The sequence below is a fragment of the Megascapheus bottae genome, chromosome 10, assembly GCF_031878675.1.
Source record: "Megascapheus bottae isolate mThoBot1 chromosome 10, mThoBot2.hap1, whole genome shotgun sequence".
Lineage (NCBI taxonomy): Eukaryota > Metazoa > Chordata > Mammalia > Rodentia > Geomyidae > Megascapheus > Megascapheus bottae.
This window is the reverse complement of record NC_143518.1, coordinates 38264870-38280376: the sequence shown is the minus strand read 5'-3', so window position 1 is coordinate 38280376 and position 15507 is coordinate 38264870. Positions and strand designations below refer to the sequence as shown.

Here is a 15507-nt window from a genome sequence, read left to right as displayed (position 1 = left end):
GTAACAAAAGTGAATCTGAATGTGTAATGTCACCCTGACTACTTTGCCAGTCACCGCTTAGGTGGTTTTTCTGAAACTGAGAAGGTGGGATTTCTCAGAAGCAGTATGCCTTAGGAAAGAACTTCTTAATGCCTAATTTGTGGGGTTCTACCGTGTGCACTTGAATTAAATAGGTAAAAAAAAAAAAAAGAAACAGGCAGTAACAGAAGCATCACGTGCCTACCCTCGTCAGATAAGCCTGGGCAAAGGCCAAGTCCTTCTGCTCCCTGAGAGGATCCCGCTCCAGAATGTCCTCATCATACAGCAACAGCAGCTTGGAGGTGTCCTTGCTGGCCCGAGCCCGACTTCCCCGCTTATTGCGAGCTCGATGACTGTTCCGGCTCTTTCCAGCAGCCTTGATGCTCCCTCCTTTGGAGTATACGGAAAAAAAGAATGTTTCTCAGTCACTGCAGTGGTGCCAGCTATCGCACGCACTCCTCCACCCGATCCTAGTGAACACCACAGACCAACTCAAGTGTGGCTGGAAAAGTCTGCACCATCAAGTCCACAAGGTTAACTGGTATGACCAGGAGATGAGGTACTGTATTATTTTTTGCCAGTCGTGAGGCTTGAACTCAGGGCCCGAGCCTCTCTGTGTTCAAGTCTAACACTCTACTACTTGGCCCATAGTACCACTTCTACCTTTTTCTGTTTATGTGGCACTGAGGAACTGAATCCAGGGCTTCATGCATGCTAGGCAAGCACTCTACCACTAAGCCATATTCCCAGCCCCAAGAAACTCTATGCTGGGCCTGGGGCCTCACATCTGTAATCCTAGCAATTCAGGAGGCTGAGATCTGAGGATCACGATTCAAAGACATCCTGGGCACTAAAGTCCATGAGACTCTTATTTCTAATTAACCACTAGAAAATGGGAAGTGGTGCTGTGGCTCAAGGGGTATGGTAGTAGCCTCGAGCTGAAGAGCTCAGGGCCAGAGCCCAAGCCCAGAGTTCAAGCCCCTAAAAAACAAAAACAGACAAACAAAAGAAAGTCTAAAGAGCCTTATGTTTAGATCTCAAGCAATCATATCTCGTGGCCTGAATTATCCTTTTTTGGTTTTGGGGTAGCTAGAGGGTTAGAAGAACTTCTTTCTTTCTGGTCATGGAGCTTGAACTCAGGGCCTGGGTGCTATCCCTGAGCCTCTTTGTGCTCAAGGGTAGCTCTCTACCATTTGAAAGTCACAACACCACTTTCTTTTTTTTTTTCCCTGAGTAGTTTATTGGAGGTGAGAGTCTCATGGACTGGGATGGCTTCAAACTGCAACCCTCAGATCCCAGCCTCCTGAGTAAATAGTATTACAGGTCAGAACCACCAGTGCCTGGCCTTTGTTTCCTTTTTCTTTCTCCCCCTCCTCTCCCCTCTAAAAGGCTAAGTCTGTAAGTCACAGCTGGCCTCAAATTCATGATCCTCCTGCCTTAGTTTCCGAGTACTGAGGTCACAGGCATGTACCACTATGTCTAGCTCAAGAGGACTATATCTTGATGAAGAACAGCAGTATTTTCTGAAATAAATAAATGACAGAGGAAAATCAAAACTTGCTGAGCCTCTCTTTCCTGCAAAAGCAACATGTCAATTATGTTTGAGGGAAGAAAGACTGCAGAAAAGATTCATAGGACTTTCTCTGAAACCACTCACTCTACACAATGACCTCTAGACAAGGTAGGTAAAATGAGCACATTGCACAGGGTTTACCTCACTCACCTGGTGGGGTTCTGCTGGTCTCTACTTCTGGAGCAGTCTTAGGTGAGACCAAGGTAGAAGGGGGCTTCTCTACAGCATCGCCTACTGCTTCATCAGTCATTTCATCCTCTTTCTGGTGGTTTTCCATTCCTTCTACTTCTTCTTCCTCCTCTTCTTCTGGCTCAGAATTCTCCTCTTGAGAGTTCTCCTCCTCAGATTCACCTTCCTGACTCATACGCCTTTCAGAGGCCAGCCAAGTCAGTTTCTCCATTGTTTCCTGAAAATTCCCAAAGAGCACGTATAAAGGATTCTAGTAGTGCACAAAATGCTGAATCAGGAGAGTGTAAAGAAAATACTGTAGGCTCACAACTGAGTTATGGGAACTCAGTGGATAGTGAGGATTGATATGGGCAGTAAAAGGTTGGAAAAATATACCTTTTGAATGTTCCCCTGTACCTTAAAGATAGTCTTCCTTTGCTAGGATTAATACTTAGGATAATTTTCTTTAATTCTTCCTCCTCCTTCTTTTTCCTTACCTTCTCTTTCTCCTTTCCATCCTTCCTTCCTCCTTATAGTGATGAAGACAAAACCCAAGGCCTCATGTATGCTATAAAAACAGCTTGCTTAACTAGTGTTCTATCACATAAGCCAAATTTACAACCCAGAGTTTTGCCATTCTTTCCCTCCTCCCTCCCAATTTCGGGGCTTGAATTCAGGGCCTGGGCACTGTCCCTGACCTTATTTTTGTTAGCTCAAGGTATGTACTTTACTACTTAAGCCACAGTTCTACTTCGAGCTTTTTCTGAGTGGTTATTAAAGCGTCTTATGGAATTTCCAGCCTGGGTTGGTTTTGAACCACAAGCCTCAGATCTCAGCCTCCTAGGCAGCTAGGATTACGGGTGTGAGCCACCAGCTGTGTGTGAGCCTTTGCTGGTTATTTTGGAGTCTTGTGGACCTCTCTGCCAAAGCTGCATTGAAGCCAGTCCTCTGGATCTTAGCCTCCTGAGCAGCTACGATTATAGGCATCAGCCACCAGATTTCAGCACTATGAGCTATTTTAACATACTTAAAAAGTATGCTCATAAGCTAGGGTCTAGTGGCTCACACCTATAACCTCAGCTACTAGGGAGGCTGAGATCTGAGAATCAAGGTTGAAAGCCAGCCTAGGCAGAAAAATCTAAGAGCTTCTTATATCCAATGAATCAATAAAAAGACAGAAAAGAAGGTATGGCTCACAAGGTAGAGTATCAGCCCTGAGCAAAAAAGTTAAGGGAGAGAAGGGGGTCCTGAGTCTAAGCCCTAGTACTACCACAAAAAGTAAAAAGAGCCGAGCACAGTGGCTCACACGTGTAATCTTAGCTACTCAGGAGGCTGAGATCTAAGGATGGTGGTTCAAAGCCAACCTGGGCACTAAAGTCTGTGAGACTTTTATCTCCAATTAACCACCAGAAAACCAAAAGTGGCACTGTGGCTCAAGGGGTAGGGCGGTAGCCTGGAAGTGAAGAGCTCAGGCAAAACACTCAGGCCCAGAGTTCAAGCACCATGACCAAAAAAAAAAAAAAAGTAAAAATGAGATAAGTGTGATTGGGCAACTTAATTTAATGTTAAAATGAGTTTTAATTCAAGTCAAATTTTCTTTTCCCTCTCATTTCGCTTCAACCCAAAATTATGCCCTATAATGCAATAAAAAATATAAAAGGAAGCTGGGCAGGATGGCACACACCTATAATCCTAGCTACATATGAGGCTGAGATCTGAGGATTGTAGTTCAAAGCCAGCCCAGGCACTAAAGTCCATGAGACTCTTATCTCCAATTAACCATCAGAAAACTGGAAATGGCGCTGTGGCTCAAGAGGTAGGGTAGTAGCCTTCAGCTGAAAAGCACGGGGATAGCACCCAGGCCCAGAGTTCAAGTCCCACGACCGACCAAAAAATAAAATAAAGTAAAATAAAATAAAAACTGAAAAAGGAAAGATGAAGAGAACGATGAAAAGGGTGACACTGATACGATTCTTTCTGTTCATCACATGACTTCTAGAACTGAAACCACTTTGTACAACAATTTTTTTTTTTTTTTGGTGGGTCATGGGGCTTGCACTCTGGGCCTAGATGCTGTCCCTGAGTTCTTCAGCTGGAGGGTACTGCCTTACCCTTGAGCCACAAGTTAAACAGCAATAAGAGTCTCATGTTCTTTAGTGCCCAGGCTTGCTTTAAACCTCAATCCTTAGATCTCAGCCTCCTGAGTAGCTAGGATTACAGGCCCGATCCACCACACCCAGCAGACAACTACTTAATTTTAAAAAGCTATTTTGTTTAGAGATTCCCTTCTTGAATACTTGTTTGTTAAACACATCATTTGAAATATGATGTAAAAATCAATGTTAATAAATTATTTAATAAAAAAAGAGATTCAGAAAGAGCAACAGATATGGGTGAAGTGATCATAGTACATTATACGCATGTTACTATACCACCATGAAACACCTTGTGCAATTATTTTATGTTAATAAAAATTTTAAATAAGAAAAAAGCTATTTTGTTTTTCCTTCTTTTTTCCCCTCTATGGTTTATCCCTTGTTCTCACTCTATTTGATTATGGTACTGAGTGTAATGCACATATGTTTATCTGTTAGGGAAGGAAAGGGGAACAACAAAATTGTGAGATGAAAGATAAGGGGCTAACCAATGCAAAAGTGATACAAGACAATATGTTGGAAACGAACTTCCCAACTTGGGGGAGGAAAGGATTGAGGAGGAGGAAAAATGGAAGAAAAACCATGATCAAAATGCATTATAATTATAAATTGGCCTCTCAAATTGAAATATTTTGTAAGACTACTTAAAAGATAACTTTGAAAAAGTTATGCCAGGGAGCTGGGAATGTGACTTAGAGTGTTTGCCTAGCATGCATGAAGCCCAAGGTTCAGTTTCTCAGTACCACATAAACAGAAAAAGCCGCAAAGTGGCACTGTGTCTCAAGTGGTAGAGTGTTAGCCTTGAGTAAAAGAAGCTCATGAAGAGTGCCCAGACGCTGATTTCAAAACCCAGGACTGGCAAAAAAAAATATATATATATATATATGTATATGAAGATAGATATAGACGTGTGTGTGTGCCAGGCACTGGTGGCACACACCTGTAATCCTAGCTACTCAGTCGTCTGAGATCTGAGTATTGGAGTTCAAAGCCAACCCTAGTAGGAAGGCCTGTGTAATTCTTATCGCCAATAAACTTCTAAAAATCTTTAAGTAGAGCTATGGATCAACTAGCAGAATGCTAGTCTTGAGCACAAAAGCCCAGGGGTAGTGCCAAGGCCCTGAGTTCAAGCCCCAGGACTGGCACAAAAAAAAAGAAAAAGCAATTTTAAAAAGATAATGAGGGCCGGGAGTTTGGCCTCGTGGTTAAAGTGCTTGCCTAGCATGCATGAAGACCCGGGTTCGATTCCTTGGTACCACATACATAGAAAAAAGCCGGAAGTGGTGCTGAGGCTCAAGTGGTAGAGCTCTAGCCTTGAGAAAGTCCAAGGACAGTGCTCAGGCCCTGAGCTCAAGCCCAGAACTGGCAAAAAAAAAAAAAAAAAAAAAAAAAAGATAATGAAAAAACATACCAAAAATTTCTTAATGGAATGGAAACTATTTTAGGACTATTTAGGACAGAATAACAAGCAGGTGTATAAACTCAACATACTACTGAGACCCCAATATAATTCTGAGGTTACTTCCCAGCTCTTACCTGGAGTTCAGGAACAGAAAGCACAGATTCCTCAGAAGCTGATGACATTTCATCTTCCTCATCTTGGGTGAGATCATCAAAGTCCTCTTCTTCCTCTTCTTCTGGCCCATCCTTCTCTCCTCCAGTTTCTGGCCCCACTGGGATCCCCAGTGACTGACCATCAGCACTGGATGTATCTTCAGACTTCCTTGGGGGACTACTAAGCATCATTTCAGGGTCTATGGAGGACGAGGCATTCTTTGGTGATCTTTTACTCACGTCTCCACCTGCATTTTCATCAGGAGGCTCTTGAGAAGCTGAAGGGGATGTAGCTGTCTGACTGCCCTCCTCCTTCTGCAGGATCATTTGTTTCTTTACCTCTCTAACACTGCTCAACTCCTGCCTTGGGGAGCCAGTACTCAATTCAAAGGAGTGTTCATTTTTTATTTCATCACAAATTTCCTGCTCAGGGCACCCACTGGACATCTCCTCCGCAGGTTCATCGGGTTCTAGCTTAACTATTTCCTCTAAATCCCCATGTGGTGACCTTAGGGATTCCTGGAAGGCTTGAGGCAATGGCTCCAGAGGTTGCCTCCCCACCTCTGTTTTCACTATAGTCCAGCCACAGGCACTCTTCTCTGACAACACTTCCTGAATTTCAGATTTCACAACTGTCACACCACAGGCATGTCTCTCTGACAATGCTTCCTGGCATTCTCTATCTGCTGGGGGAGGCCCTGGGCTGTGCTCCTCTTTGGGGAAGACAGTAGCACATAGAGGAGTTAGCTCCTGGGGTTCTAATTTGGGTTCAAGACTTTGAGAGACATTTTTTCCTTCAACCAAAGGACAAGCAATGTCTGTGTTCACTTGGTTCTTATCTTTGAGGGTAGGTGGTATTGGAAGATTCACAGAATTTCCAGAAACAATTAAGGGTGAGATGGAGGAGGCCACAAGGGGTTGGTTTAGTGGACAGGAAAAAGGAGCAGGATTGACCAGGAGAGTGGTAATGGGAATGGTCTGGGAATTGGGGGCCACAGCTGCATTGACAGGCTGGATCATGTTACAGCCACTGCCCAGGCTCACCACCTTCACAGTGGCTGCAGGCACAGTGAAGATAACAGGAGTGGGGTGCATGAGTGGGGCAGGTTTCACACAGGGAGAAGCTTTGGCCCCTTTTCTCCTTGATGGTTTCCGCCTTACACATGGTTTTCGAAATTTAGATGGGGCAAGAGAAGGCAGCATCACCTTGGGCACAGGGGCAGAAGGTAGTAGAGTGTGGGGCTCAGACAAAGGGATGCTGGTCCTGGCCTCAGCAGGCAGAGCAGGCAGTGCTGTAGTAGATTCAAAACTATCCTTCCCCTGTGGCTCTCCCAAGGGAGGGAAACCTGAAACTGTCTGTAAAACAGTGGCTGGCTGGATCAGATGAGGAATCTGGACCAGCATTTTACTTGGAGGTGCTTCAGATTGAGTTGGCCAGGCTGTTATTTTCCCCGGGTTGAAACTGGGCAGGACAGTGGGGCTAGGCTGAATAAGGAGGGGTTTCAGGGCTGATGAACGCTTCTGTCTCCAAGCCTTCCTGGAAAAACGCTTAGAAACAGGCTTCAGTTTCAATACTACATCCTTGGGCAACAGCAATGGGTACCGAGTTTCATTCTCCAATTCTGGTCTAGCTTTTTCATGGTCTTGCTTTTCATTGACCTCAGTGGTTCCAGTCACATTTCCTTCCTCTGTAACGCCATTAGTTGTAGTGCTATTAGTTATGTTCCGCATTTCTTCCTGGATCGATGGTAGACTGGCCTATTGAGAATACAGAAATGCTCACCACTCTTTAACGTAAGAATTTAGGGAAAGGGGCCGGGAGTTTGGCCTAGTGGTTAAAGTGCTTGCCTAGCATGCACGAAGACCCGGGTTCGATTCCTCGGTGCCACATACATAGAAAAAAGCCAGAAGTGGTGCTGAGGCTCAAGTGGTAGAGCTCTAACCTTGAGAAAGTCCAAGGGCAGTGCTCAGGCCCTGAGCTAAAGCCCAGGACTGGCAAAAAAAAAAAAAAAAAAAAAAAAGAATTTAGGGAAAATCTGGCATCAGTGGCTCACACCTATAACCCTAACTAATCAGGACACTGAGATCTAGAGAATTATGGTTCAAAATCGGCCAAGACAGACCAGTTTTTGTTGTTAGTGGTGTTGTTTGTTTTATGCCTGTCCTGGGGCTTGAACTCAGGGCCTGGGTACTGTCCTTGGACAAATTTTGCTCAAAGCTAGCACTCTGCCTTGAGCCACAGTGCCACTTCCTGCTTTTTCTGTATATATGATTCTGGGGGACTTTGTGCATGCTCCTCACGCATGCCTACCATTAGGCCATGCTTCCAGTCCCAGACTTTCTAGATTTTTAAGGATATTTCCAGACAGTCTCAAGTTACCTTTCCAAGAAAGGTTTTTCTACATATCAGTTTTCTAGGAAGAACACATCCCAATTATATATTGTACAAACTCTTCTTTGAATTTATTTTTAGAAATTCTCGTTTTATCATTATTTTGAGAAGACGATAAAATTACCTAGGAGAAAAGTGGAGAGGGAAATTCCTTAAGTCTCAGTTCTACAACAGAAGTATTAAAAGCCTACAGTATAAAATAGCCCTTGATGGCTGGGAATGTGGCTTAGTGGTAGGGTGCTTGCCTAGCATGCACAAAGCCCTGGGTTTGATTCCTCAGTACCACATACACAGAAAAAGCCAGAAGTAGTACTGTGGCTCAAATGGTAGAGTGGTAGCCTTAAACAAAAGAAGCTCAGAGACAGTGCTCAGGCCCAGAGTTCAAGCCCCAGGACTTGAAAAAAAAAAAAATGGCCCTTAATATTTCAGCCAGAAATTGTGGTGACTTCAGGCCTTCAACAGACTTTTAGGAGAAAGGCTATACCTTTAGCCAGAAGGGGAGTCGGTGTTCTTCCCTCTCTACAGGCGGCTTCCACTGATGTGGCTGGATTTCTTCACAACACCTTACCAGGATTGGCAGCTGTTTAGTCTTCTTATAGAACTATGCATGAATGGGGAAGAAGAAGAGAAGAGGTGATGATGACACTGATTAAGAAGCATTATAATTATAGCTGGGCGCAGTGGCTCATGCCTATAATCCTAGCTACTCAGGAAGCTGAGATCTGAGGATGACAGTTCAAAGCCAGCCAGGGGACTAAAGACTCTAAGACTCTTATCTCCAATTAACCACTAGAAAACCAGAAGTGGCATTGTGGCTCAAGGGTAGGGCAGTAGCATCAAGCTGAAGAGCTCAGGGAAAGCGCCCAGGCTGAGAGCTCAAGCACAAGGACCAACCAAAAAAAAAAAAAAAAAAAAGCATTATACTGGAACCTGACTTACAGAATGATAATTTCTTTGTACAACTACTTAATTATATTTTTAAAACAGTATGAATAAAGCATAAGTTATACTCCTTCCAAAAATACAATTTTTTTTTGTTAATCTCTATGATTTATAAAGCTTTTATTATTCAGAATCTCCTAACTGGTGGTCTCCATACAGACTGGAAGGAAAAAAAACTTTTTGGTCACAGGGAAAAAGGAAGCAATTGTGAGAGTAACTATGTAGGATTTGCCCCTGCTCTACAGCTGCAGAAAGTGATTGATTCACCTTCCTCTGGGACACCTGAAAACTACCCACACAAGTGATGTTGCAAACATCAGAGAAAGGAAAAGAAAGATGATCCGATTTCTGGAATTCTCTCACTAGAAAGAAGCATGGATATTTAGCTTAGTGCTATAGAGTTTTAACTAGCATGCATGAGGACTGGTATTCAATCTCCAGCAATGAAGAATGGATAGATAGATGAATAGATGAATGGATGGATGGATGGGTAAATAAAGGAGAATTAGGCTTAAATCATAAATAATAAACACCTAGTCTTTCAAAATATTTTGAATGTCTTCTGTGTATCAAGCACTCTAGCATAAAGCTGAGCACACAGATAGGAGAAGTAATTCCTACTTTTAAGGGATCATAAACTAGTCAAAAAGGCAAATAGACGAATAATGATAGTCTATATTAGAAAAGATATGCACAGCCAAGCGCTGGTGACTCATGCCTGTAATCCTAGCTATTCAGGAGGTGAGATCTGAGGACTGTAGTTCAATGCCAGCCCAAGCACCAGTCACCGAGATTCTTATCTTCAATTAACCACCAGAAAACCAGAAGCAGCTCTGTGGCACAGGTGGTAGAGTGCTAGAGTTGAGCTGAAAAGCTCAGTGCCCAGGAGTCTGAGTATAAAAAAAAAGGCGAACGGGATGAGCCTCAGGTACAAGGTCCCTCTCGTCACTGACCTTAAGAAGAGGGAGGGGAAGACAGTACACACAGAGTGGAGACCCTCAGAGGAGTTTTCAGGGAACACTTACTTTAATAATATTGTTAGGAGCTCGGTTCAAGTTGAGATTCTTGATCCTCACTGTGAGTTGGTGGGCAGTCTTGCAGGTTACAAGGTACTTGCTGATTAGAGGCTTTGGAAATTCAGTCCCTTCAAAATGCTTCAGCCCCAAAGCTAACAAACTGAGAAAAGAGCAGTAAATCTTACCTCCCAGGCATTTCTTCTAAAATATTCTACCCACCTGAATTCCACATATATTCAAATACACATTTTCTATATCTAGTAACAAGTTTCATATGTTTGGTGAGTGCTAGTCAATATTTTAAGGGACAAAGAAAAAGGGCTGGGGGTGCAGTCCTAGCAGGTTTGAAGTCTCAAGTTTCATTCCAGGACTGAAAAAAAAACAAAACAATATTCAAACGAGTTCAAACCAACAATAATCCATAAAACCAAGGTATAATATCATTAATAAGATGGGCAAGGTGGTTGAGTGGTTGAAGCCTGTTGTTCAAGGTACTTGAAAAGGAGAGGCAAAAGAAAATCACTCAAGCCCAGGAATTCAAGGCTATACTGGGTATCAGAATGAGATTCTATCTCAAAAAAAAAAAAAAAAAAATCACTAAGTATCACATCATGATGAACTTCTTACTACAAAAATAAGTGGGGGCCGAGAGTTTGGGCTAGTGGTAAGAGTGCTTACTTAGGATGCATGAAGACCCGGGTTCAACTCCTTGGTACCACATATATAGAAAAAGAAGGACATGGTGCCGTGCTCAAGTGGTAGAGCTCTACCCTTGAGAAAGCCCAAGGATAGTGCTTAGGCCCTGAGTTCAAGCCCCAGGACTGGAATAAACATAAAAAATAAAAAGTTCACAGAATTTTGAAAAAAATACAAAAGAAACACAGGTTTCCCTCAGCTGTAATAATTAATATATGTCTAGTATTCTCCTAGCAGAGGATCATAATAGCTCAAAAGCTGTGTATAGAGGGCCATATAGGATGAACTCTAGGATATGGAAACAAGATTATGATTGTTGTTCTTTTTTTTCCCCCCAGTCCTGCGGCTTGAGCTCAGAGCCTAAGTGCTGTCCTTGGACTTTTTCTCAAGGTTAGAGCTCTATCACATGAACCACAGCACATAGTATGTATGCGGAACCAAGGAATTGAACCTGGGTCTTCATGATTGCTAGGCAGGCACTGTATCACTAGGACAAACTCCCAGCCTCATGAATGTTGGTTTTCTTTCTTTCTTTCTTTCTTTCTTTCTTTCTTTCTTTCTTTCTTTCTTTCTTTCTTTCTTTCTTTCTTTCTTTCTAGGTCATGGGGCTTGAACTGAAGCCTAGGCCCTGTCCCTGTGCTCTTCAGCTCAAGGCTACCACCCACCCTTTGAGCCAAGCCCCACCCCTTGATCCAAGCCCCACTTCCCTTTTCTAGAGGTTAATTGGAGATAAAGAGTCTCAGGTCCTTTTGTGCCCGAGTTGACTTTGAACCTTGATCCTCAGATCTCAGCCTCCAGAGTAGCTAGGATTACAGGCCTGAGCCACTGCTCAGCTTGAATGTTGTTCTTTTCTTTGGGTCTCAGGCTTGAACTTTGGGCTTGGGTGCTGTTCCTGAGCATTTCAGCTCTAGGCTACTGCCTTACCCTTGAGCAACAATCCCACTAGTGGTTTTCTAGAGATTAATTGGAGATAAGAGCCTCAAGGCCTGGTTTGGTGGGTGGCTCATGCCTATAATCATAGCTACTTAGGAGGCTGAGATTTGAGAATCAAGGTTCAAAGCCAGCCTGGGCACAAAAGAACTTGAGCCTCTTATCTCCAGTTAAACTCTAGAAAATGAGAAGTGGGGTTTGGCTCCAGGGTAGGGCAGTAGCCTTGAGCTAAAGAGCTCAGTGGTAGCACACAGGCCCAGGGGTAGAGCTGTAGCCTTGAGCCAAAGAGCTCAAGGACGGTGTCCAGGCCAAGTTCAACCCCATGCCACCCCCTTCCAACATTTTTTTTTTTAAAAGAACTTCACAGCTTTGTCGTGCCTGGGCTGGCTTGGAACCCAGATCCTCAGATCTCAGCCTCCTGAGTACCTAGGATTGCAGACCTGAGCCACCGTGCCCAGCTCATGACTGTGTGAAATTCTTTCTTTTTTTTTGGCATTATGATTTATCTCATGTTCTTACTGTACCTGACTTTGGTATCTAGTATATTATATATATGCTTAATTTCTTTATTTGAAATAGGGATGAGAAGGGGGGAAATAAGATGGTTGGGAGAGAGTGGAGGGAGGAAAAGGGGAACAAAAACATGGGAAGGGGTATCAATGTTCAAGACATAATGTGCCCACTACCTGATGAATATAAAGGAAATCCCTCTATATATCACCTTGATAATAAAATACAAAACAAACAAAACACAAAAAAAGAATCATTCTGCCAGGTGCTAGTTTATGCCTGTCATCCTAGCTACCCAGGGTGCTGAGATCTGAGGATCACAGTTTAAAGGCAGCCCAGACATGAAAGTCCTTGAATCTTAGTTCCAATTAATGACCAAAAAACTGGGAGAGGAACTGTGGCTTAGAGTAATAGCCTTCAATAAAAGATCCCAGAAGAACACCCAGGCAGGTACCATGTTTCTCCCAATATAACAAAACACTTCTCTTTACACATGCTCATAGGCAACTTGGTAGTACATATTCAGTCATACATATATCTGCAATGTTCATCAAATACCACTCTCAGGAATTACACACAGGGATGAAGTCAACAGTTGCCTAATATATGAGGTCTTGAGTTTGATCCCCAGCACTCAAAGAAAGGGGCAGGGGCTGATAAGGTCTAGGTGAAACCACAAAAAAGCAGAATAGGAGAAATAAATGTGGTCAATGGACAGGCATACTAGCATACTAAAATCCCAAAACTAATAGGGCTGAGATAGAAGGATCACAAGTCCAAGATCAGCCTGGAAAGTCTATGAGACTTTTCTCTCCAATAAACTACTCAGAAAAAGCAGGAAGTAGCACCGTAGCTCAATTGATAGAGCAATAGCCATGAACAAAACAAGATCAGGGACAGAGCCCATGCCCAGAGTTCAAGCCCCAGGATAGGTCCAAAAAAAAAAAAAAGATAAGAGCTCCTAGAAAACAGTAAAAATCTCTCTTGTATTTAACTGATCAAAAATTTGCTATCAGGAGTCTTTTACTGTCATTTCTTACATGAGGATTAGGAAATCTTTCTCTATTTCTATATTTCTCCATACTTTAAATCTTTGCTAAAACAAAGATGGGAGGAAGGGAAGATTTACTGTCAATTGTGTTATTGCTGCTTCTTACTAATATTTGTAAGTCCTGCAAGAGTTGAGCATAAAATCCAGCCTTTAATCTATCTCCCTCTTCAAATACCTTGATGACATTCACTAGAGGGAGTGAAACTTCTAAACATAGAATGGAAAATCAATACTGAGAAACACAGTTTCTGACTTATATCTGGAATGAAGAATAATTCTTTTTTTTCTTCTTTCTTTTTGACAATACTGAGTATTGAAGTAAGAGCTTCACACTTGTTAAGCAGACATTCTACCAGTTATTTTCAAGGGAGGGTCTTGATTTTAATGCCTAGGCTAGATGGGGCTTTGATCCTTCTACTTGTATTTCTCTGAGTCACTGGGGATGACAGGTACACAACCACTTCACCCAGCTACTGGATGAGATAGTGTTACAAATTTCTTCTTGCCTCTAACCATAACCTCAGCCACATCCATCATGCCCAGAAAGAATAATTCTTTTTTCAGCTGTATAGATTAGAATGTAGTAACAGATTATAGACACTTGGAGGCATAGTTCAAACAGCAAAAAAAAAAAAAAAAGCACTCAGTTAAACACTACTATATAAACACACACACACACACACACATCCCTTTTTCCTGCTGCTGCTGCTGCTCAAAGAAAAAAAGGGACTGCACTGGGGGTGTGGCTCAAGTCATATAATGCCTACCAGCAAGCAAGCACCAGGGCCTAAGCTCAATTCCCAATATCACCAAGAAAACAAAAACAAAACACACCCTTCTTCTCTTTGGAATATATTCTTCTTTCAATTAATTCTCTGCAGTGAACTTACTTGTCCTCAGCTTTGGTGAAGATGATCTTATCCTGAGGATTGCTTGCCTTCAGGGAACATATTGGAAGCAGCTCAGGATACATGAAAACCTTGCTTGTGGCCAGTATCCAAGCCACTTGTTTTGGCAAACAAGGAAATTCACCAGCTGCAAGAGAACACATCTCTGATACACTGAATACTAGCACCAAAGACAGATTTCCAAAGTTTGTGAATGTAGTTTGCATTCAGGTAGGTAGAGCTGTCCTTACCTAATCTGACCTGCTCTACTTACCAAACTTGCTCAAAAATGTTTCCAGTCCTCCTCAACTTAACATAGGCCTAAAAGTAGTCCCACTATAAGTCAGTATAAGTTGATACTCTTATCCTTTCCTGTGTGAAACATGTTAAAACACTAATAACAAACACAAAGTACCTAGTAATACCTAGCATGTAGTATATGCTCAAAAAATTGTTGCCACGTTCCACTATTAAATCATTGAATAATAAGAAACCTTCAATAATGTCTTCTTTCTTCAAGGATAAGATTCTAACTTATTTAATCTCCCTCACAAATCTGGCATTCCAATTTTTACTCTATTTATTTATTTAGTGTATGGGTCATAGGGCTTGAACTCTACCTGGGAGCTCTCCCTGAGCTCTTCAGCTAAATGCTACTGCCCTACCCTTGAACCAAGCCCCACTTCACCTTTTCTAGAGGTTAATTGGAGATAAAAGTCTCAGGTCCTTTTGTGCCCTGGCTGGCTTTGAACCTTGATCTTCAGATCTCAGCCTCCTGAGTAGCTAAGATTACAGGCGTGAGCCACTGAGCTCAGCTTTTTTTTTTTTTTTTTTTTGCCAGTCCTAGGGCTTGAACTCATGGCCTGGGCACTATCATTGGAATTTTTGCTCAAGACTAGCGCCCTGCCACTTGAGCCATAGTACCACTTCCAGCTTTTTCTGTGTATGTGCAACAGAGGAATTGAACCCAGGGCTTCAAGCATACGAGGCAAGCACTATACCACTAGGCTACGGTCCGAGCCTCCAATTTTTTGTTGTTGTTGCTTTGTGGGTAGTTGAACTCAGGGCTTCAAGCTTGCTCAGCTGGTGTTATATCACTTGAACTATGCTGCAGTTTTTTATGCTATTTATTTTGGAGATACAGCCTTATACAATTCTACAATTTATTTATTATCTTTAAGAAGTTGTTCAAAGGGGTTTCAATTCAACATGTCAGTTTGAACACAGGCTTCTTGATCAGTGGCACACCTTGGAGAGTTGAACCTTGACCCTTGAGTAGTTAAGATTACAGGCATGAGCCACTAGAGCTGGGCTTTTGTTTTAGTTTCTTAAGAGAGTTGCCTAGACTAGCCTCAAAGTTGGGCCCTTGTGTCTCAGTCACTCAAGTGCTGGGATTACAAGCCTGGGTCATTTCATCTGATTCTTACTTAATTTTTATTAAATTCTCCCACATTACTCCCACAGTTGAAAACAAGAAAAACATGTAATTATTGAGATATTATAGACTCATTTGATTCGGTCTCCCTAACCGTCTCAGTTTTAGGAACATCCACCTCTCCAGAAACATTTTATCCATACTTCCCTTTCTATTAACAATCTTTCTGTATGTCCAGA

General features: G+C 42.5%; 1 protein-coding gene across 3 annotated transcripts in view; it reads right to left on the bottom strand.

Annotated features, from left to right (window-relative positions):
* Nucleotides 1-15507, bottom strand: part of Gon4l (gon-4 like) — a 73591-nt gene that overhangs the window by 12463 nt on the left and 45621 nt on the right. For all 3 annotated transcript variants that reach the window (XM_090340800.1, XM_090340799.1, XM_090340798.1), the window contains 6 exons: nt 13897-14041; nt 9829-9979; nt 8346-8462; nt 5452-7227; nt 1742-1997; nt 224-408 (listed from right to left, as the gene is read on the bottom strand). In XM_090340800.1, the coding sequence (XP_090196926.1) occupies nt 224-408; nt 1742-1997; nt 5452-7227; nt 8346-8462; nt 9829-9979; nt 13897-14041 (2630 nt within the window). The remainder of the gene's footprint in view (nt 1-223; nt 409-1741; nt 1998-5451; nt 7228-8345; nt 8463-9828; nt 9980-13896; nt 14042-15507) is intronic.